Source organism: Ixodes scapularis, unplaced genomic scaffold (assembly GCF_016920785.2).
Source record: "Ixodes scapularis isolate PalLabHiFi unplaced genomic scaffold, ASM1692078v2 ptg000058l_1__unscaffolded, whole genome shotgun sequence".
NCBI lineage: Eukaryota > Metazoa > Arthropoda > Arachnida > Ixodida > Ixodidae > Ixodes > Ixodes scapularis.
In genome coordinates this window covers 1,626,258-1,647,426 of record NW_024609900.1, presented here as the reverse complement: position 1 = coordinate 1,647,426, position 21,169 = coordinate 1,626,258, and the positions used below count along the sequence as shown (strand labels likewise).

Sequence of the window (21,169 nt, the reverse complement as noted above, 5' to 3'; positions counted from 1 at the left end):
GCTACTGTTTGATCCTTGGCCTCTACGAGTGTCGCCGTATTGCCCGCGAAGCGTGGCAGTCCAAGGCACTGACGGAGGGCAATGCGGTGAAAACGTTCGAGTGTGGTCATTTGATGAGCCCTGATTGTGATGAGAGGTAGGCTGTATAACATTCTTGAGAGGATAAGGCCACGATAGAGAATCAGAAGTCCCTGAGGAGGCAGTCCAGATTTCTGGCGATGGAAGTGACGGAGCACAGTTAATAATTTAGTGCACTGCGTTACAAGTCGTTTTATCTCGGGTCTCCATGTAACGTGGTCATCTATTTCCATCCCCAAGTATCGGTACGTTGAGACTCTTTGGATCGGTATTCCTTTGATGGTTGGCGTATTTGCAACTTTGCGGTTTGGATGTCGACCAGGGCGGTAACAAAGGAAGGCTGTTTTGCTTGTAGATAAATTAAGTCCTAGTTCTTCTAGAGTTGAAGTCGTGCTGTCAAGAACTTTCTGAAGCCTTTTGCCGATGGTCCTTGACAGTCTGGATGGACCGACACACCAAATTGCCACATCATCGGCGTATATCGTCATGTGAACTGTTGTACTGGACGTTTCTGCGGAGTTTATGCATAGCGGAAGTTCTGCCATGGTAAGGTTAAACAGAAACGGGCTCAGTACACTTCCTTGGGGAACGCCTTGGGTCACCGACCGACGAGTGCTTAGACATTCGGCAGCTCTTACTGTTAGGCTGCGGCCAGTGAGGAACGCGGCGATATAGTCATATGTTCTTCCACCAATTCCGTACCGTGTAAGTTGACGCAGAATAGTATGGTGTGGCAAGGCATCGAAAGCTTTGCATATGTCCAAAAATATGCAGTAGACTGTTTGGTGAGTTGAACGTGCATTTTCAAGGCTCGAAACGAGATCAGCAATGGCGTCAAAGGTGCACCTCCTTCGTCGGAATCCGCAGAGTTGATCTGGCAGTGCTCCTTTGGATTCAAGCAGCCACGTAAGTCTTGAAAGTACTAGTCTTTCCATTAATTTCCCGACACAACTGGTGAGAGAAATTGGCCGGTAGGATTCAATCCGATCACCGGGTTTTCCTTGCTTTCTGATAGGAACCACTACAGAGGTGAGCCATGCTGCAGGGATTTTTGCCGTTCTCCATATGTTGTTGATAGACTCCAGTAAGGCCTCTCTATGCGGGAAAGAAAGATTTCTCAGTGCTTGAAACGTTACGCCGTCCGGTCCCGGAGCGGTTCGACGGCGCGAGCGTCGGAGGGCGACATCAAGTTCAGTGATGGTGAAGTCAGCGTCCATTTCTGAGCAAGGATTTGTTTTCAATGGAACTGGAGGCTTGTCCCTGTATCCCTGTGGTGGCGGAATCGGGGCAGCGAACGCATCAGCAAGAAGCTCCGCGGTTTCTTGAGTAGTACGGCCTAGGGCTAGCGCTAATCCTGCAACGGGATGCTCTGGCTGCTTTTTATCCTTCAAGACTCTGACGATCCTCCATGCTCTCGAAATACCCGATGGGGAACCAAACGACTCACATAGTTGGTTCCACTGTAGGCGTTGGAGGCGCTTAGTATATCGGCGAAATTTAGCATCGATCTTGCGATGTTCATTCCAATCATCCAGATCATCTGTTTTTCGGGCTCGTCGCTGTGCGCGGCGTCGAGCAGCCCTTAGGTTTAGGTACATGAGGTCGGGAACAGGCCGGGTGTATGGTACTCTAATGGTCTTTGTTGACAGCTGAATGGCTCGTGCAATCATGGCTGTTGTGTCTTCTGTCGTGCTGCCAGCTAGAGCAAAGTCCATGTGAGATCGGAATACATCCCAGTTGGTAACTCGAACCTCTCTGTAAGTTTTGTTTGTCTTTTTGGCAAACTTGCTGGTAATCATGATCGGTATATGATCACTGCCCCAGGAATCGGCTAGCGCATTCCAATCTGCCAATATATCCGGGGACAGGAACGTCAGGTCTAATACACTGCGGCCAACTCCAGGTCTGATGAACGTTTCCGCACCGTCATTAAGGGCCTCTAAATGAAGTGAAGATGTCATACTATCAAGATCAAATCCTCTTCTTGTATTTTTGCGGTCACCCCATATCTTGTTGTGGGCGTTGAAATCTCCACAGAGTATAAGATGGCCTCTGCTTCTCTGCTTTACATCGGAAAGCTCTCCGACATCCCATTTGCAATTTGGAGGGACATACACTGAAACGACTGTGAAGTCCACGTTTTTGTATCTAACAGATACAGCAGCATATTCAGCACTACTCTTCGAAACTGAAGATAGGTCTACTGGCGATTGAGGAAGGCCGGCGCGAACAAAGACTACAGATCGTGGCTTGCAGTCCTTCCCTTTTGTAGAACTGTAATAGGCTACGTAGGGCGACAGGCGGCAGTTGGATGGATCGTTGTTAGGTTCCTGAATCGCCAGTATATCAATCCTAGTGGAGAGTAGATACCTCTGAAGATCTGGAAGGCGGGGATTTAGGCTGCAAGCGTTCCAATGTAGTATTCTTGGAATTTCGGGTTTATCGTTTGTACGTTTCTTGAAGTTGTGACTTTGAGCCGAGGCCATCCGCTCCTAGCGGTGGAAAGGTCCTACTTTCAAAAAGGATTCCATTGCAAGCAGGGCTTGCACTTCTGGTAGGTTGTCTGAATCAGGGATCGCTTTTATGATGGCCCTTAACGCAGCAAAAAGCATAGGAATAAGGACGCTACCAAGGTCACCAGCCTGCTCTTGTCGTTTGCGCCTTGGAGCTGATGATACCGACATAGGTTGTCGGATGGTCGTCTGAGTGGTAGGGGCTGATTTCAGTAATTGCATAGTTGATGGAATTCCTCTGGCTGTCTCAGGTGCGTCTTCATGTGGCCGACGTTCTCTGTGTTTTTCTTTCACTCCATTCGTCGTCTTCTTCAATGCGTCACTGTAAGTTGGCTTTTGGGCTCGCTTATCCGTTGGAACCGGGACAGGCAAGGGGACGCGCACAACTTCAGGGTTTAAGGTGGCCGCGAACCCACGATTTTCCTTGCCATTTAAGACGTCCTGTCTTCGGATAACCGAGGCAGCCTTTCTGCGTTGACACCCAGAGAAGGTAGCGGCATGCTGGTTACCGCAGTTTGCGCACTTGGGTTCTTGCCGATTGGTGCAAGTCTTGCGCTGGTGCGGACCTGCGCACACTTTGCAGCGCCGTGGTCCACGGCAGTATTGCGCAATGTGTCCGTACCTTTGGCAATGATAGCACTGCACTGGAGGACCAAAATACTCGTCAACAGTGTGACTTGTGAAGCCTAAGAGAACGCGTGTAGGCATTGGTTGGTCTGGGCGGAAGTGGAGGAGCACGCTTTCAGTCTTGCGGTGTTCCACGGTGCCGTCCTCTTGTCTTCTATACGAAATTTGCCGTTGAACAGAAATAACTCCAAGATTTTTAAAATAGTCTAGTAGTTCTTCGTCGGTATACTCGATCGGTACTCCTTTGATTTTTCCCAGATTCCGTGAGTAGGAGTGGGGTACACTTGTCGCCACTTCAATAGAGCAAAGGGTCGATATGGCTAGTAATCTGTTGGCTGCTTGCAGAGATGATACACTCACGAAAAGGCTCCCGTCTTTGTTCATCCTATGTGAGAGTAGCTTCTCCTGTGCAACATCAATGATCTCTTTGGCCACTTCGTTAGGATTTACCCTCCACAAGGATGCATTGGAACTGTTGGGTTTGAAAACCACTGGAATGCCCGCAGGGCGGTTTTTCTTGTAGTGGACTGGGATAAAGGGCCGATTATCTTCATCGGCTTCCAGAACTTGCATGGGATCTTCTGGAGATTCGTCTTCATTGGAATGTAAAATAGCATCTTGAACGGAATAAGTAGAGGTCTTGTCATCATCATAGTCGTGATATGAGTCTGGGTCTGTACATCGTCTTTTAATGGGAGCTTTCTTGAGGTCACCGGGGATAAGGGTCGGCGGTGGTGGGGCGGTACATTGAGGTGGTGACTTGCCATGTGATGGTCCAGGATCCCCTCTTTCGGGTGTTTCAGCTGGTGGCGGTTGGTCCATTGCCCAGGTCGTCGGTCCGGTGTTTACAGGGAAAGGGCGACCATGCGCCGCGTCCGGGACCTCACCGCTTGACGTCAATAAGAAAATCTGACTGGATAATATCACGAAACTTTGAAAAATCCTATTTTTCCAAAAGAGCAAGAAGAATGGCGTTGATTGCCTGAAAACGTCGTCGTCTTCCCCTACCGAAAATACTTATCTCTGATAACGCGCTGTAGTATTTTGATTTGCACGAGATGGCGCTACTTGACATCTCCTTTTTAAAGTAGCCATCTCGTGCATCCATGTAAAAATAAAAAGGACAGCACGCGACGGCATGAGCCGCGCGTGATCTGCGGCCTCATCGGCCAGTGTTCGCCCCGCTCCTGAATCCGTTGGTTGTCTTTTCTTCTCGCTCCGGCGACCGTCCAGGTCCGCTCGGGGCATGTAGTTTCCCGGCTACGTCGAACGTAAGTCACCGGCGCTTGCGTCCAATGTAGTCAGGCTTTAGAGCACCGCCGCGTCGGCGCAGAATATAACATTTTGGCGACGAGGATGGGATATTTGTTTTAATATGTAGCATTTCCTCTTTTGTAACCCGGGATTCGGGAGGGGGCTTCACTCCGCGTCGCGGGTCAGTGGTTGAGGAAACCGGCGCGTAACTGTATTCATGAAATGTATTCCTTTTTGTTCCGGGTGAACGGTAGTCATATTTTGCGGAAAGGCCGCGTTTGATGAGTTTCGGGGGGAGGCATTAGGCCTAGGTTTTCAGTACGTTCTATTTTCATCGTGAGATGACTTCGTCATCTTCGTCTTCGAGCGGCCCCACGGCGTTCCCGCCGCCGGCCGTCTTTTTGGCAGTGCCCGGTCCGCCGATAGTAGCTTGGCCAGCATGGAAGCGTGCTTTTCTGACTTTTCTTGACGCGTCGGCGTTGCATCTCGTAGAACCGTTCCGAAAAAAAGCCATCCTGTTTTCGCTGTTGGGCACTGAGGGCCAGCGCATCGTGGATGCATTTCAGCTGTACGAGACGGTTGCGGTGGAGGGGACTGACGAGTTCCAGGTTTTTCTGGAGGCAGTCGAGAAGCATTTTGAGTTTTCGGGTAGTATCGCGCTTGAACGCCAGAAGCTGCGCGGTTTGTTCCAACGTCCTGGCCAGTCGGTAACTGAGTTTCTTGCCGTGTTGCGCCATCAGGCTTCGTTTTGTGCTCTGGGGAACGCGCTCGATGAAAGACTTTGCGAGGTTTTCTTGGAAGGCCTGGAGTCCAGACGCGTTCAGGATCGCGTTCTGCAGGAGTGCGAGGGCAGCGAGCTGCCAACGCTGTCGCGGGCTATCCAGATCGCTCGCCAGTACGAGCAGAGAGCGAAGACGGCCGCAAGTTTTCGGCGGCGAGAGTCGCAAGTCCCGGTCGCGGCAGAAGTCCAGCGTGTCCAGATCGAGGAACGTCAAACGGCAGCAACACAAGATGGCGGCCAAGCGTCGTCTTCTTCGATCGAGCATGGGCAAGATGGCTACAGCGGCTACCCTCCCTGGCCTCAACCTGGCTACCCCCCGTCGCAGCTTGGACCCAGGATTCCTTGGGCTCCGGTGGCCTCCGGTCACGTGCCCCGTTTTCCGGCGAGGGTGTTCCAGCCTCAGCGTGGGCGTGAGCCCGCTCCGCCTCGGACGGGTGGGATCGGAGCAGACGACGCCTGCTACTTCTGTGGACGCCGCCGTCATGATCGAGCGGTTTGCCCGGCGTCTCAAGCGACATGCTTCTTATGTGGAAAGTGGGGACACTTTGCAGTGGCGTGTCGGAGTCGTCGCCCGCCGGCGGCTGCCTTCACCTACGATCGGCGACAGGCATCGTTCCCGGTTCAAGGCCGTGGTACTCGGCGGACCTTCGCCGACAGACAGTTCAGAGGGGACCGGCCCGGCCGGGTGAACGTGGTCGGCCAGTCGCTGTCTCCTGAGGAGCTGCCAAGCGTTAGGCTGACGGAGGAACCTGTGGTCGTCGGGACGGCCGAGCGACGAGAAGGCGGCAGCATGCGTCGTGACGCCTTCATGGCCGAGATCACGGTAAATGGGACCCCTCTTCGTCTTCTTGTTGATACCGGTTCATGTGTGTCGATCCTAAATGAACGCATGTTTAACGAAGTTAACAAGCAGCGGAGGATAAAGTTACATCCGCCGTCGACGCCTCTCGTCCACTATTTGCAAGAGACCATTCCGGTACTTGGATGTTTTGTGGGACAAGTAATTTTTAAGAACCGCTGGACAACGTTGGAGTTTTACGTAACCAAGACTGGACGTTCGTTACTCGGCATCGACGCGGTCCGCGAGTTGCAACTGGTGTTGAATGGCGCTAAACATGAGTGTTTGTATGCGAATGCAGCTCACGGAGGAGGAGCATCACAGCGGGATGTGAGGCCCATGCCCAACCCGCAGCGACGACCGTTCACCGCGTCGTCCTGTCAAGCATCGCAAGTCCCTGGTTCTCGACCAGCGGCAAGTTCCAGACCTTCATTTGCGGAGAACCCGTCTCCTGCTTCATCGGTCTCTGAAGAGACCACACCTAAAGTCTTCGAGGACGAGTCAAGTCCGCAACGTCATCCTGAGAGTCAAGGGCTCCATAGTCCGCAACGTCATCCTGAGAGTCAAGGGCTCCATAGTCCGCAACGTCATCCTGAGAGTCAAGGGCTCCATAGTCCGCAACGTCATCCTGAGAGTCAAGGGCTCCATCATCCACAACGTCATCCTGAGAGTCAAGAGCTCCACAGTCCTGAGAGTCACGGACTACACGGTCCACAAGATCATCCGGGGAGTCAAGCGCCCCAAGGTATGCAGCGTCATCCAGAGAAATCCAGTCCTTCAACGAGCCTTGTTGGTGGTTCCTCGAAGAGAGACGCATCCAAGTTGCCACCTGGCTTCGAAGATTTTGAACATCTTTTTAGCCCGGGGTTGGGTCTGCTGAAGAATCACTCGCACAAGGTCAAGGTGCGGCACACAGTTCCACCAGTCCAATCAAAGCTCCGTCGCCTCCCGATGACCCTAAGGGATCGGGTTTCCGAAGAAATTTTCAAGCTGGAGCGAGAGGGCGTAATTGAACGTGTCGAAGCCTCCGAGTGGGTGTCACCTATTGTTGTCGTCCGCAAGCCCGATGGCAACATCCGTATGTGTGTGGACCTACGAGCTCCGAACCAGGCCGTTGTCATTGATTCATTTCCACTTCCTTGCATCAATGAACTGTTGAACTCTCTACGGGGAGCGGCGATCTTCTCCAAGCTGGATTTGGCGTCCGCCTACCATCAAGTCCGTCTCGACCCGGTGAGTCGTGACCTCACGTCTTTCATTACCCACGAGGGGTTATTTCGCTTTAAGAGAGTTTGCTTCGGGCTGGCATCCGCACCCGCAGCTTTCCAGCAACTCATGTCCAAAATCCTAAGGGATTGTCCAGGCGTTCAGTTCTATCTGGACGATATCATCGTTTATGGATCCACTTTGAAGGAGCACGATGAGAATCTCCGTCGTGTCTTGTCTCGAATTTCCCAAGCAGGAATGAAGCTAAACCGTAAAGGTGTTTTCCAAGTACAGGAGCTCTCATTTTTGGGACACCATCTTTCCGTGAAAGGTTTAGCACCCCTGTCATCCAAGGTAGATGCGGTCCTAAATTTTGCAACTCCCTCTGATGCAGTGAAGTTAAGAGCATTTTTAGGGCTGGTAGAGTACTACAGCAAGTTCATCCCTCATTGTTCCACGGTCGTCGAACCGATGCGTCGTCTCCTACGTAAAGGAGTTCGTTTCAACTGGTCTCCGGAAGTCGAGGCCAGTTTTCAGAAAGTAAAGACTTCCATCCAAGAAGCTCCAATTTTGGCCATGTTTGACCCGACGTTGCCTATCGTCGTGGCCACAGATGCTTCTCAGTACGGTCTCGGTGCTGTTTTGCAGCAGCAGTATGGTAGCCAGCTTCGTCCTGTAGCCTTCGCGTCTCGCTCGCTAACTGATGCAGAGCGAAGGTATTCCACGGGCGAGAAGGAAGCTCTCGCATGTCTTTGGGCGTGTGAAAAGTGGCACGTGTATCTGTGGGGAAGGTCTTTTGTCATTCGTACTGACCATCAGGCGTTGGTCACGTTGCTGTCCAACAAAGGTTCCGGAATCCGTCCTCTAAGGATCACTCGTTGGTCCTCCCGACTTCTGAATTACAATTTCAAAATGGAGTTTCAGAAGGGCGCCACCAACGTCGTTGCTGACGCGTTTTCACGGTTGCCAGTGTCTGACACTGAGGAGGGCATGAGATTCGACGAGGAAGTTGTTTCCGTCGTAATGGTTCCTTTGTCGAAAGGCGGTTTTCAACAGGCTACGGCCAATGACATAGTTCTTCCTTCAGTCATCCGCTATACTACCTCGGTTTGGCCTGAAGATAGTAAAACCAATCCAGATCTCCGGCCTTACTATCACGTCAGAGACCAACTGTCGCTGTACGACGGTATTTTGTACAAGGGAGAAAAACTTGTCGTCCCTGTCGAGTTTCGAGACCGGATCGTGGAAGTAGCACACGAAGTTCATCAGGGGATCACAAGAACCACAAGTGTGATCCGGGAACACTACTGGTGGCCGTTGATGAATGAACACATAAAGAACAAGATCCAGAACTGCACGGTGTGCCATGCTACCGACAAACCAGTGAAGGCTGCACCGGCTCCCTTGCAGCCCATCCAGTTTCCAAGTCAGCCCTGGGAAAAGCTAGGAATCGACATCGTGGGCCCGGTTGATCGTGCACCGGCCAGTCAAAGGTTTTTTTTGGTACTCATAGATTACCACTCCAAGTGGCCAGAAGTTCAAGCCACGTCTTCTGTGACTTCTGCGACTGTCATCAGCTTTTTGAAGAACGTTTTTTCACGCGAGGGACTGCCCTGCGAGATTGTGTCAGATAATGGAGTACAGTTTACCTCCCATGAATTTCAAGATTTCTTGCGTCAACATGGCATCAAACATAGGAGAACGTCATTATACCACCCCCAATGTAACGGGCAGGTGGAAAGATTTAACCGAGTCCTGAAGTCGTGCCTTCAGTTAGCTGTTGTACAAGGTCGTCCACTTCCAGATGCCGTCCGAGACCACCTGGAAGCGTACAGACGTACGGTACATCCTGCAACAGGATTTGCACCATCCTTTCTCCTTCATGGACGAAATCATCGGTCTAGACTGGACGTACAAGGCATGCCGACTAGGACGGTACCTGACGATCTCTTGGAACGTCGAGCTCAGCTACATGGAAGAGTACAGCGCTATCAACAAAACATGAAAGATTATTCTGACCATCGTAGAGCGGTACGACACCCTCAGTTTCATCCTGGGCAGGCTGTTCGCGTATTCAAGCCCACCCATCACAACAAGTTGCGGAGTACATATACAGAACCACAACGGATACATGCACAGTTAGGACCTGCTACATATCAACTCGCTGACGGTAGGAAATGGAACGCAGCGAAGCTTGCAAAGTCCATACAGCTGCCTCCAGCACAAGTTCCTGACTACGGTTGGGATGATGATGATGACGAAGATGACTTGTATATACCTCCTGCAACTCCAGTGGTTCCTGTACTGACCCCTGTCCGTGGAAGCACTTCAACGTCCCAAGTACCAATTGTCTTTTCTTGCCCGGAGGGTTCCTGTAACCCCGCAGCGTCTGGTCTCTTGGGGAGACCCGGTTCATCTGCTGCACCCATGGCAGGTGCACCTCGCCATGCAGCGCTGGGTTCTCCCAAGGAGCCAGATCTGTTTGCTGCGGCCGAGTCTCCTGCTCCGCGTGCTGTACCGGGGCCTGTTCCTGGACCTGTTCCTGGAACTGTTCTTGGAGCTGTCCCTGGGCCTGCCTCTGTTCCTGGGGGCCCTGCTCCTGTTTCCGAGGGGAATCTCGGGTCGGCTGTACCCGACATGATCGGGATCTCTGCACCTGAGCTCTGCCCTGCTTCCGTGGCAGACGCTGGACAGTCTGTGGAGCCTGACAGGCTTGTCAGGCCTGTTCCTGAGGCTGCGGTCAGGCCTCTTCCTGGGCCAGTGGTTGTTGCTGCTCCGGACGCTGTGCCAGGGTCATCACCAGAGTCCGTGGTTGCAGAGCAACTACCTGTCTCCGATCTGGCAGTTTGCCCAGACACACGGGCAGAACTGCTCGTTTTGCCGTCGCCAGAAATGAGTACTCTGGAGTCTTCGGGAACGAGTACGCCATCTATGCCTCCACTTGAGGATTCAGTGGAAGAACTCACGACCGAGTTCCACACACCACCCACGATCTCCGAGCCATCTACAGCTCCTCTACCACCAGCGAGGCAAGGTCGGCCAATACGCCAGAGAAGACTTCCGCTGAAGTTCAAAGACTATATTCTTGCACTTGGCGATGATAGTTTTCAGTCAGATTCGGAGTACAGTGACTAAGACTTTTGTAGCTATGTTTTCGAAAAAGGTCATTTTTGGTATCAAGTTTGGGTACATATAGAACATTAAAAGCATATCACTGTTATAGCAAAACCTTGGCCAAGGTAAAAATGTCCATGACAAACACAATATTCTAAACAATAACCAAACTAACAAACTAACAGTCAACACTACAATGTGTCATGGACATTAAAATGGAAATAGAAAATACAAATCATAGTAATACAAATGTACTCAAATAGGTATTGTTGGATGTTTCATTTTCCTCCCAAGAGGAGGAGAGATGAGAGTGCTCCAAGTTGAAATATGACTCTTGGAATGAAATTTTGATCGTCACGTGACTAGTATGATGCAACCTGAACTTTCAGTGAAAACCCGTTTTGTTTGGATGACTTGTTTAAGATTTTGTTGAATTTCCGTGTCGTGCACACAAAGAACGTCTATGAACAATCTTTTGCGAATTTCATATTTTTTTTGTATTTCAACGAACAATTTCAAAACCAATATTTCCAGTGAAATAACGCATTTTTCGGGTGGTGAAGTGTTTGGATTTTCGTTATTTTTTTTTTCACATAACGAATGTATAACGTAAGTCTTCCTCCCACAATTTTCTTATTTCTTTTTTTAAGGGAGGGAGAATGTAGTATTTTGATTTGCACGAGATGGCGCTACTTGACATCTCCTTTTTAAAGTAGCCATCTCGTGCATCCATGTAAAAATCAAAAGGACAGCACGCGACGGCATGAGCCGCGCGTGATCTGCGGCCTCATCGGCCAGTGTTCGCCCCGCTCCTGAATCCGTTGGTTGTCTTTTCTTCTCGCTCCGGCGACCGTCCAGGTCCGCTCGGGGCATGTAGTTTCCCGGCTACGTCGAACGTAAGTCACCGGCGCTTGCGTCCAATGTAGTCAGGCTTTAGAGCGCCGCCGCGTCGGCGCAGAATATAACACGCGCCAAATCTTGCTTCATATAAAATAAACAAGTTTTTGAAGACAAAAAACCGGCATCAGGCATCACATTAGTGCACCATAACATCCTGCAACTAACGGGCATGCAGAACAGATGGTGTGCGAAAAAAAAAAAAAAGCCCTTTTGAGGCTTACGGAAGACGCAGTTCAGTAAAGAATCGCCAAGTTGTTGTTCCAGCAGCACGCCACGGTCTTATCTTCTCGGTAAAAACACCCGCCGAAGCAATATTCGGCGGACGAAGAGCCACACCCCTCGATCTCATGATACTATGGCTTACGAACGAAGATCGAGAGAATCCCAGATCGGGAGTAATTGCAGTTTATTCGGTCGGACAACTCGGCTACGTAAGGAATTTCAGCGGAAGTCCGGCCTTCCATGTAAAACTAGTAGAAAAGGCTCTATGCTGGTTGACCAGAAGGTGTCATCTCTCTGAATACGTTGGATATCAATGCCCTTGAGTGTAAATATAACTAAATCAAAAAACCTCTTTGTTTATTGTGTTACCGCCCTTGTATTTGATAGTAGAAGCTATGGTGGTGATTTGGACCTTTTACACCAGGCTCGTTTTTCTTATTTTTAGCCTCATACTCCTTTGCAGTTAGAGTATGCTTCAAGAATCTTTTGGAGCGGGGACACTTTATGTCAACGAGGCCATTTGTCCCAAGTAGTCAATCGGGAAATACTGCTAGAAATCCGTCCCTCATATTAACGAATAGGCCGCACTTCTACACAATGCAGCTTTCCTGTTCTACGTACAGTTGTAAAGCAGCATCCTCATTGATTCTACCATTTACTGTTGCGGGTGAAGAAAGTCTTTGGGTACACGATACTTGAAACAAGTCTGGCACTGTACGTTGTGGTTTGACACCCACTAATGTCATCGTCCTTACATAGCCTCATCATTTAATCATTACCTCGTCACCTCATATTGCTCTTCATCAACAGTAAGTACTATAGGCTACCGCCATATTACAATTCAAAAATTAAAAAATTGAGTCGTTCAGTCCTTCAACAAGTTTATTATTTATATAATGTTATTACGTTACATTACCTCGAGACGATAGACGTCCAACGTCGATCTTCAAATACTTATACCTGTATATAAATTAGAGGCAGAAAAAAAAAGGGGGGGGGGGGGGGGGGGTCGGTGGCCGAGTGCATGGTTTAGCGCACACCAGCTCGGAGCACTTGGAGCGAAAGCTCGCGCTGCAGAAGCCACCCCGCCCCTGCCCGTTTTGATCTGGAACGGCATCGTACCGACGTGCGGTCGCGTATCACTACTGCGTGGTACACGTTAAAGACGCCAGGTTTGCGGTTGTACTGCACTGGCTAAATTGCTCATCTACAGCTGAGAGTAAGACGCCCACTAAGGCGGACTAACTTCCGGCTGTATAAACATACACACAACAATTTGCAATTAGACGCATAATAACAAAGAGCACAGCGTGCCGCTTCTTTTCTTTGGATTCCTTTTTTAACCAGAGCAAGCTCCTACGTTCTCTCTTTTGAGATGGTTAGAACGGTCGCACATAAAACCCGCGTTTCTCCTACCCGCCCGCTTCCTCCTCTCATTATGTGTATTTGGTTATAACTAAATAAGCTATAATAATGGTGTATTATTCATATTTACTTTCCGTTTCAGTCAGGGAAAAGGAGTTTCGCAGGAACAAGAGCAAATAAATTAGCTGCGCTTAGAGTATCGGCACTCTCTTACCCGACAGTGTTGTGAACGCCGCCATTCTGGTGCTCGTGCAGAGCAGGCGCAACTGGCGATTGTCATGATTCAAAAGTGCGACATCCTCAGCATTAGATTCGGTGTTAGGAAGCTCCTGTAATGTTGCTTTGCTTTGTCGCACACTGTTTAAAGTGGAGGACGGAAAAGCGTTTCTCGTGATTTCAGATAAAGCTTTAAATAACTGGCAACCATGATTTTAAGCCACAATATGGCCAAGTGTCGCTACTCTGACGCGGAGCTTATTTAATGACACTATTCATACTCTTGTTCAAGAGGCTTGTAATATCTGGAGGGGCCATGACCTAAGCCCCGCGGATTCCACAAGCCACTGCCTTTTGACACCTGCCTCTTCCTCATTGTTCCCGCTTGTGCCAGTAAATTAGCTACGGTTCAGAGTAACGACACTTGGCCATATTGTGGCTTAAAATCATGGTTGCCAGTTACCTGAAGCTTTATCTAAAATCAAAGGAAACGCTTTTCCGTCCCCCCCAAATGTTTAAACAACCCGCGACAGAGCCGCAATATTGCATCAGCTTCCTAGCACCGCATCCAATGCTGAGGAAGTCGTACTTTTGGATCATGACGATCGGCAGTTGCGTTTGCTCTGAACAAGACACTCATATCGAATAATGAACACATTATATCACGCAACGCGTGTGTAATTATTTGTCTTGGATTTATTAACCTGATTCAGTACTTAAACCATTCATTTATCGATAGTAAATCTTCCAATATATTTTTTAAATGTGAAGGTAAAAAGACACGGAGATTGATGATGATACAGATACCAACGCCGCCCTCGGAAATTTTTTGAACACTAGAAATCAGCAGTTTGCCTGCCATCCGCCAGGTAGCGCAACAAAACACCCAAACAGTTTTTAATTGTTTTTAAAATTAGCTAAGCTCTACACATATTAAGAAACCAAAACAAGATCATTGTGAAAATTTAATACATCGCAACGTATATCTATTCCAAACAATAAATATTATTAGATGCCAATAAATCTGTTTGATGTCAAAAAAGATATGCGTCAAAAACAGGTAAGTTTGAAGGGCTCCTGGAGCGTTATGACTTTGAAAATGAAAAAACGCCATCGTCCACCTCTTGGGCAACCATTGTAGCTCTAAATATTATAAAAGATTTTATCATAGTTCAAATATTTCCTCAGCGGCATTTGAAGTACCATGACTCGAAGCACAAAAAAGTGCTACGTTTGCTATAATATATCTAAACAAAAATATTTTACACAACATTAAAGTTTTTTCTGCATATTACCAATTATAAGCACTACATCTGTAGCTATATTCATTGCCCTAGCGCTTGTCATTAAAAACATATTTGTGCTGAAAAATGTCAATTTTAGGGCAATATTTGGAGGGATGAAAAAAACAAAGTAATGCAAATACCAAAAAAGCGTATCGTTACATTCTGCTCCGACATCATCTTAACAAAACTGCTATATTGGAACCGTGTTACCTTTAATGGATCGTTCATAAAACATGAACTAGCGGAGCAAGTGAGGGTCCGCGCCATCATATTCGTAACGCTACAAATGCGCATGTACAGTAAAAACCAACACATACTTAATATAAAATGAAAGAGGATTGCATTGCCTTTCGAATGACATCAATCCCACAAAACAGTATCTACAAGGAGATGAGTAATGACCTACCTGCCAAAAAGTGCCTAAACTGCCCCATTCAGTGGGACCGTGGCCTTAAGACAGGTGCATCGTCCCGATGCAGCACAAAACGAAAACACAAATTCAAAGCAAAAGGATAGCAGAGACGCGAGCCACAGTCCACAGTTCACTTTTTGACGAAAGTCCAAAGTTCTATCGTTGGTAATACGGCTTGAGCCCGACGACGTGCACCACCTCAGGTCGTGGCTAGCCTCTTGCAGATGGGCGCGTTCTGTCGGGTAAAACTCCGTAGTTCAGATCACCGAAGCGTCGAAAGATTTTGTAGGGTCCGAAATAGCATTTGAGAAGCTTCTCTCTGAGCCCGCGGCGCAGTATCGGTGTCCACACCCATACCCGGTCTCCGGGTGGGAAGTCGAGGTCCCGGCGACGAAGGTCATACCGGCGTGCGTCGAATCGCTGTTGATTGTGGATTCGAAGGCGAGCTAGTTGGCGAGCCTCTTCTGCTCTCTGACTGACTGCAAGCGCATCGTCGCATCCGTCATCCACTGGCTCATGGGGCAGCATCGCGTCCAGCATGGTCGTCACTTTTGTGCCATGCACCAGCTCGAATGCTGTAAACCCGGTTGTTTCTTGAGCTGCGGTATTGTAGGCGAACGTGACGTGTCGTGCTGTGTCGTGGTGACGAGCGAATCCCAACATAGAAAAACGAACGGCGGTTTCATTGCCTCGGCGGCGGCGGCGGTCGACGGACGTTCATGTGCCCCGCGTGCGTGTGTCGCGCGCGGCCGTGCTTCCCCGAAGCAGACGACGACGAGGTTGTACTGCGCCAAAATGTTGGTGATTGTGTGTCGCCACGTAACCCCCTCGCGGAGTGGAGAGCCCCCAGGGCTTGTAAAAATCCGGGAAGCGTATTTGACGTCCACAACGTGTAGTAACTGGCGCGGGCTGCGCTGTCGGGGGTTGTGGCTGGACGCTGGAGGATGCACTCGGGTTGTTTGATTCGTCCGAAAGGATATATGCTGGCTTCAGCCGGTCGATAGAAACGCGGATGTCCTTCTCGTTCGCGTGTAGAGTGAAATCTTTCTCGTCGCGACGGGTAACCCGGTACGGTCCGTTGTAAGGCGGCTGAAAAGTCATGCGGACGGTGTCGTCGCGGAGGAAGGCGTGTGTGCACGTCCCACTTTTTGTGCTCTACGTCGACGTACATGGAGATCATGTCGGCGATCGTCTTGTTGAGCCGCTCTGTTAGCCCGTTGGTCTGCGGATGGTACGCGGTGGTGCGACGGTGGCTGGTGTAGCTGAGCCAAAGGATCTCTTGCGTGAGCCGAGCCAACAACGATGACCATCGGTCGGTTATCAAGACTTCGGGGGCGCCATGTCGAAGGAGAATAGATTCGACGAAAAACTTGGCGACTCCACCGCTGTTCCCGACGGAAGGGCTTTCGTCTCGGCGTATCGTGTAAGATAATCGGTCGCGACGATAATCCAACGGTTTCCTTGCGTCGATGTGGGAACGGTCCAAGTAAATCCATTCCAACCTGCTGGAAGCGCGTAGTCGGGGCAGATATTGTCTGCAGGAGTCCTTCTGGCTTCGTCGGAAGCTTCTTACGTCGTTGGCACTCATGGCACGACCATGTACACAAATGGACGGTTTTCGGGAGTCTCGGCCAATAGTACTTCTCACGAATCCGGGCGAGCGTCCTGCTATAGCCAAGGTGCCCAGCCGTCGGGTCGTCGTGGCATGCTTGAAAGATTTCTTCTCGCAGGCTGGCAGGAACAACCAGCAGTCAGGCAGGGTTGCTGGTTCCGAAGTTGTTCTTGAAGAGCACGCCTCGCCGCAGAACGAAGCTTGAAAAGTCTCTAGCCAAGAATCGTGGAACGGAACTTCCTTGACCTTCGAGGTGGTCGATCACGGCGCGAAGTTCGGGGTCGTCTCGTTGAAGTGCTCCCATGTCGGTATCTGTAATTGCTCCGAGAAAACGGGCGTCATCGTCGTCGTTGGTGCTGTCGGGAGGAGCTTCGACTGGGGCCCTAGACAAACAATCGGCGTCATTTTGCTTGCGGCCAGACTTGTACACAATGGTCAAGTCGAATTCTCGCAGTCGAAGGCTCCAGCAAGCAAGGCGTCCTGACGGGTCCTTGAGGCTGGCGAGCCAACAGAGAGCGTGGTTGTCCGTGACTACGCGGAACGGGATCCCGTACAGGTAGGGGCGGAACTTCGTTAACACCCAGACGACAGCGTGACATTCCTTGTCGGTTGTTAAGTAATTTTAGTCTGCCTTGGACAGTGCCCGGCTTGCGTAAGCAATCACCCTCTCTGCTCCGTCTTTTGTTTGGACGAGCACCGCGCCTAGCCCGGCGTTGCTGGCGTCTGTGTGAACTTCCGTTTCCGCTGATGGATCGAAGTGTCCGAGGATAGGGGGCGACTGGAGTCTTCCCTTCAGTTCATTAAACGCTTGTTCTTGCTCCTTCCCCCACTGGAAGTTCACTTCGTCCTTCGTCAGATGAGTGAGAGGTGAAGAAATCTTGGCAAAATCGCAAATGAAACGTCTCTATATAAGCGCCCAGCCAAAAAAATCTTCGTACGGCTTTCTTGTCTGATGGCTTCGGAAATTTGGCGACAGCGGATGTCTTTGCAGGGACAGGACTTACACCTTGAGCACTCAAGACACGGCCCAGGAATTTGAGCTCACCGTAAGCGAACCGACATTTTGACGGCTTCAGCGTCAGTCCGGCATTCTGGATAGCCTGTAGCACGGCTTGCAAACATATCAGGTGCTCGTCAAAGTTGTTTGCGAATACCACGACGTCGTCCAGATAGACCAGACAACTTTGTCATTTCAAGCCGGAAAGAACGGTGTTCATTACGGGCTGGAACGTCGCCGGTGCTGTGCACAGTCCGAACGGCATCACTTTAAATCCGTACGGCCCGTCCGGCGTGACAACGGCAGTCTTTTCACTATCACGTTCGTCCACCTCAATCTGCCAGTACCCACTCTTCAGGTCCATCGACGAAAAGTATCGGGCTTGGCGCAGCCGGTCCAGAGTGCCGTCGATGCGTGATAGCGGGTAGACGTCCTTTTTCGCTACGGCGTTCAGTCGGCGATAGTCCACGCAGAACCGAAAAGCCCCGACTTTCCATTTCTCCAGGACTACCTATGAAGCCAACGGACTGCTTGAGGGCTGGACAATGTCGTCATCGAGCATTTCTTGGACCTGCCTCTGGATGACTTCTCTCTCTTTCACAGAGACACGGTACGGCGACCGATGAACAAGAGGCTCGTTGTCTTCAGTGACAATTAGGTGTTCCGCAACGTTCGTTTGGCGCACCTTTGACGACGTGGAGAAGCACTCATTGAACTCAGCGAGAAGGTCACTGAGTTGTCGTCGCTGTGGGGTAGGCAGGGTTGGGTCGACGTCAAACTGCGATGGTGGTGTTGTCTTCGGTGGCCACGAAGAGAGGTCTTCTGATATTCCGGCGATTGCAGCTGACTCCGGGAGTTTCTCGGCGTGACTCACGGCGGTGCCTTTCGTAAGGTGCTGGGCCTCCTGTCGGAAGTTCGTTACAAGTGCGACTGTGTGTCCGTCTTGGAGCTCCGCGACGCCTCTTGCGATGCCGATCCCTTTTCCTAGAAGAAACTGGAGGCTTCCTTCGAGCAGAACGTCGCCGCAGAAAGTCTCGTCGACCCCAACGGGTACGAAAACACTGGGATAGCGCCTTTAGAGCGCGCGACACTAGAGCGCCGACGTTAGAGCGCACGACACGTGGGCGCTGCGACAGTAGCGCGCTTGACACTAGAGCGCACGACACGAGAGCGCATGACCAGTTGAGCGCACGACACGATAGCGCACGACCAGTTGAGAGCGCGACACGAGAGCGCACCCCATTTGAGCAAACACCGAAAATATAGACAGTTTTAGTGGATCGTACGCTATAGCTTTGCGTACGCAAGGAGATTGCGGGTCGTGAGTACGCATGCGCAGAAAGCAATAGAAGGGCTAGCGTATTGCGTACGCACGCAGCGCTGGGGATTTTGCGTGGCGGGCTAGCGGGCTCTGCGGGACGTTCTCGAGAGATCTCGGACCCAACGAGAGCGCCAGTTTCAAGATGGCGGTTACCTCGACTGGCGCAGCAAAGGCGACGTGGTGTTTTCGAAGATCTGTGTTACGTGAAATTGCGTGGTGTTCAGCTCGGCAATTCTTTCTGGGACCTACGGCGGTCGAATCAAATCGCCGTGCAGCTGAAGGAGTGCACAGTGAAAATGTTCGCCGCTTGGAATGTGCGTCAACGCTGCGATCTGCTCAACGCTAAGCCTATTCGCACAGTTCATCGCCGACGGACGAGCGACTCTAAAAGAAATCGCCGAAGTTCTCGCTATGTACTGGACATCAGTAGGTCATGAATTTCATTCCGTGATAGCATTGATAAAAGGTGCCGTTTCAAAGGGAAGATTGACGGAGGCTCCGTGATCGAATTTGGCTACGCACTCTTAAGCCTGGTTCAGACAGTTGCGTTTGACTGCGTTGCGGCAGCGAGAAACCAGGACATCCCTGCTACTTATATCGCGTGCTAAGATGATTCTTTGAATTGGATTGCACGCTTTACACGAAGCACCGATGTGCCGGTGACTCGCTTTCGGTTCTCGACGCAACGCAGTCAAACGCACTCAAATGCAAGCGTCTGAACCGGCCTTTACTCGTAGCTTCTGTACCCCGCAGAAAAGCGCGCTTGACGAGGCAGCTGCGGCTTAGTTTAATTTGAAATAAAATCATTTGACACGTTTTCATTTTCAATATTTCTTTCCAGGAGCATGGTTGCGCTATAAGCACGCGGAATTCTGCAGCTCTAGCAAATCTAACCAAGATCATGCGCGGTGTTCATTCGAAAACGTAACGCACAGCTAAATTCGGTCCGAGCAGGTCATTTTTAGCGTACGCTATACTATTGCGTATTGCGTACGTAAGAGCCAGCAACGCTATACTAAAACTGTCTTATATGATGTACCCGCAGCTCCACAGACAGAACAAAATGGTGCGATCATCGGATTGAAGCATTGATGATTTTTGATTCATTAAGTGTGCCTTTAATAAAAATAAAAAGGGTACGACTCTTTCTAACCGATTGTTTACTGAGACTGGAGAGAAGAGGGGGCAGGGGAGTAAGCTGGGGCATTTTGGCACCGGGAAAGGTTGCAGTTGAGTGTAGCAGCGAGTTTAAGATTTCTTCACAGTGCTGCGGTGCGCCTCTCGGATATTCTATAACTAGTTTACTTTTTCCAATATTCTGTCTATTCTTGACATGTATTTGGGCTTCGATCTATTTGGTGGCTATTTAGACACCTCTCGCATAAGCTTAAATGGTATTCTGACGTCGATGTCCGTAATGAAGAAAGATCACCGCTAAAAAAGTATCTGTAAAAAACTCATCAAAGAAAAGCTCAGCGCAATTTTATCGCATTCAGATCTTTCCAGCCTTTTAACAGATACAGAAAAACCTCCCCTGAAAATCTGTGATATACAAAATCAAAGAACTATTGAAGCCTTCATTAGTTTTTTGATTTAAAAAACTTTAGAGAAAAAGTAAAAAAAAAAAATTAGAGAAAGACATGACAGCTGACCTTGGCTAGGTCACCGGCAATGTTTTTTTGTTTTGTTTTTTCTGCAAAAATGCACGCTACAGATATTCTTTTTTTTTTCTGTTAGCGTTTTGTAACACATTTTGGTTTGTCACATGCAAACATTTCGTCGACTCATTTCGCAATGTCATTGCTAAATTCCGCGGCATACATCCCTGGCAATTGTACATAAAATACGCGATGCCCGAAGAAGTGGTCGGTCCGGTCGGGCCTCTCGCGCTAGACTGGTTCTGCGCTCTCGTGACGGGCGCTCTAAAGGTCTATTCACACGATGCACCTTGTTGGCGAATCTTGTAGCGAAACTAGGTTTCGGGAAACAGATTCCCCGTCTGAACGCGACCGAAAAAGTGGCGCGCCTTCGAAATAAGTGGCGCGTGGTCCTCGCTTCTGGAGCAATTTTTCGCTGAAACCTCACCGAGGCCTGTCAATCACCCGAAGAAGAAACGCGGACGCCGCCAATGGCCGCTTGACTTCGCTATGACGTCTGACCTTCGAGGAGGAGCGAGCTTTTGGAGGAGTCTGATTTTCGGCCGATTCCGTATCCGAGCCAAAGCCGAAAGAAAAAAAGCGAGCACGGCGACCGACAACCGGAGAAGCGGTGCGTACGGGTGACGAGTATTGTTCCTGCTCGGTTGCAGGTAACGGCGCTTTAGCTGTACGGGTTGGTGGCGCGGTGCAGATTCATCAACAGTCGCGACGAGTGCAAGCACTGCATATATAGCCTCGTTTACATGAAAGCGACTTCAGCGCATCGACT

General features: G+C 50.0%; 1 protein-coding gene across 1 annotated transcript; it reads left to right on the top strand.

The window, feature by feature from the left end:
• Positions 1-4,389: 4,389 nt before the first annotated feature.
• Positions 4,390-11,228, top strand: LOC115329045. Its single transcript, XM_029990505.3, has 2 exons — positions 4,390-6,076; positions 6,393-11,228. The coding sequence occupies exons 1-2, from the start codon at positions 4,814-4,816 to the stop codon at positions 6,423-6,425; spliced, it is 1,296 nt and encodes a 431-aa protein (XP_029846365.2). The 5' UTR covers positions 4,390-4,813; the 3' UTR covers positions 6,426-11,228.
• Positions 11,229-21,169: the final 9,941 nt, after the last annotated feature.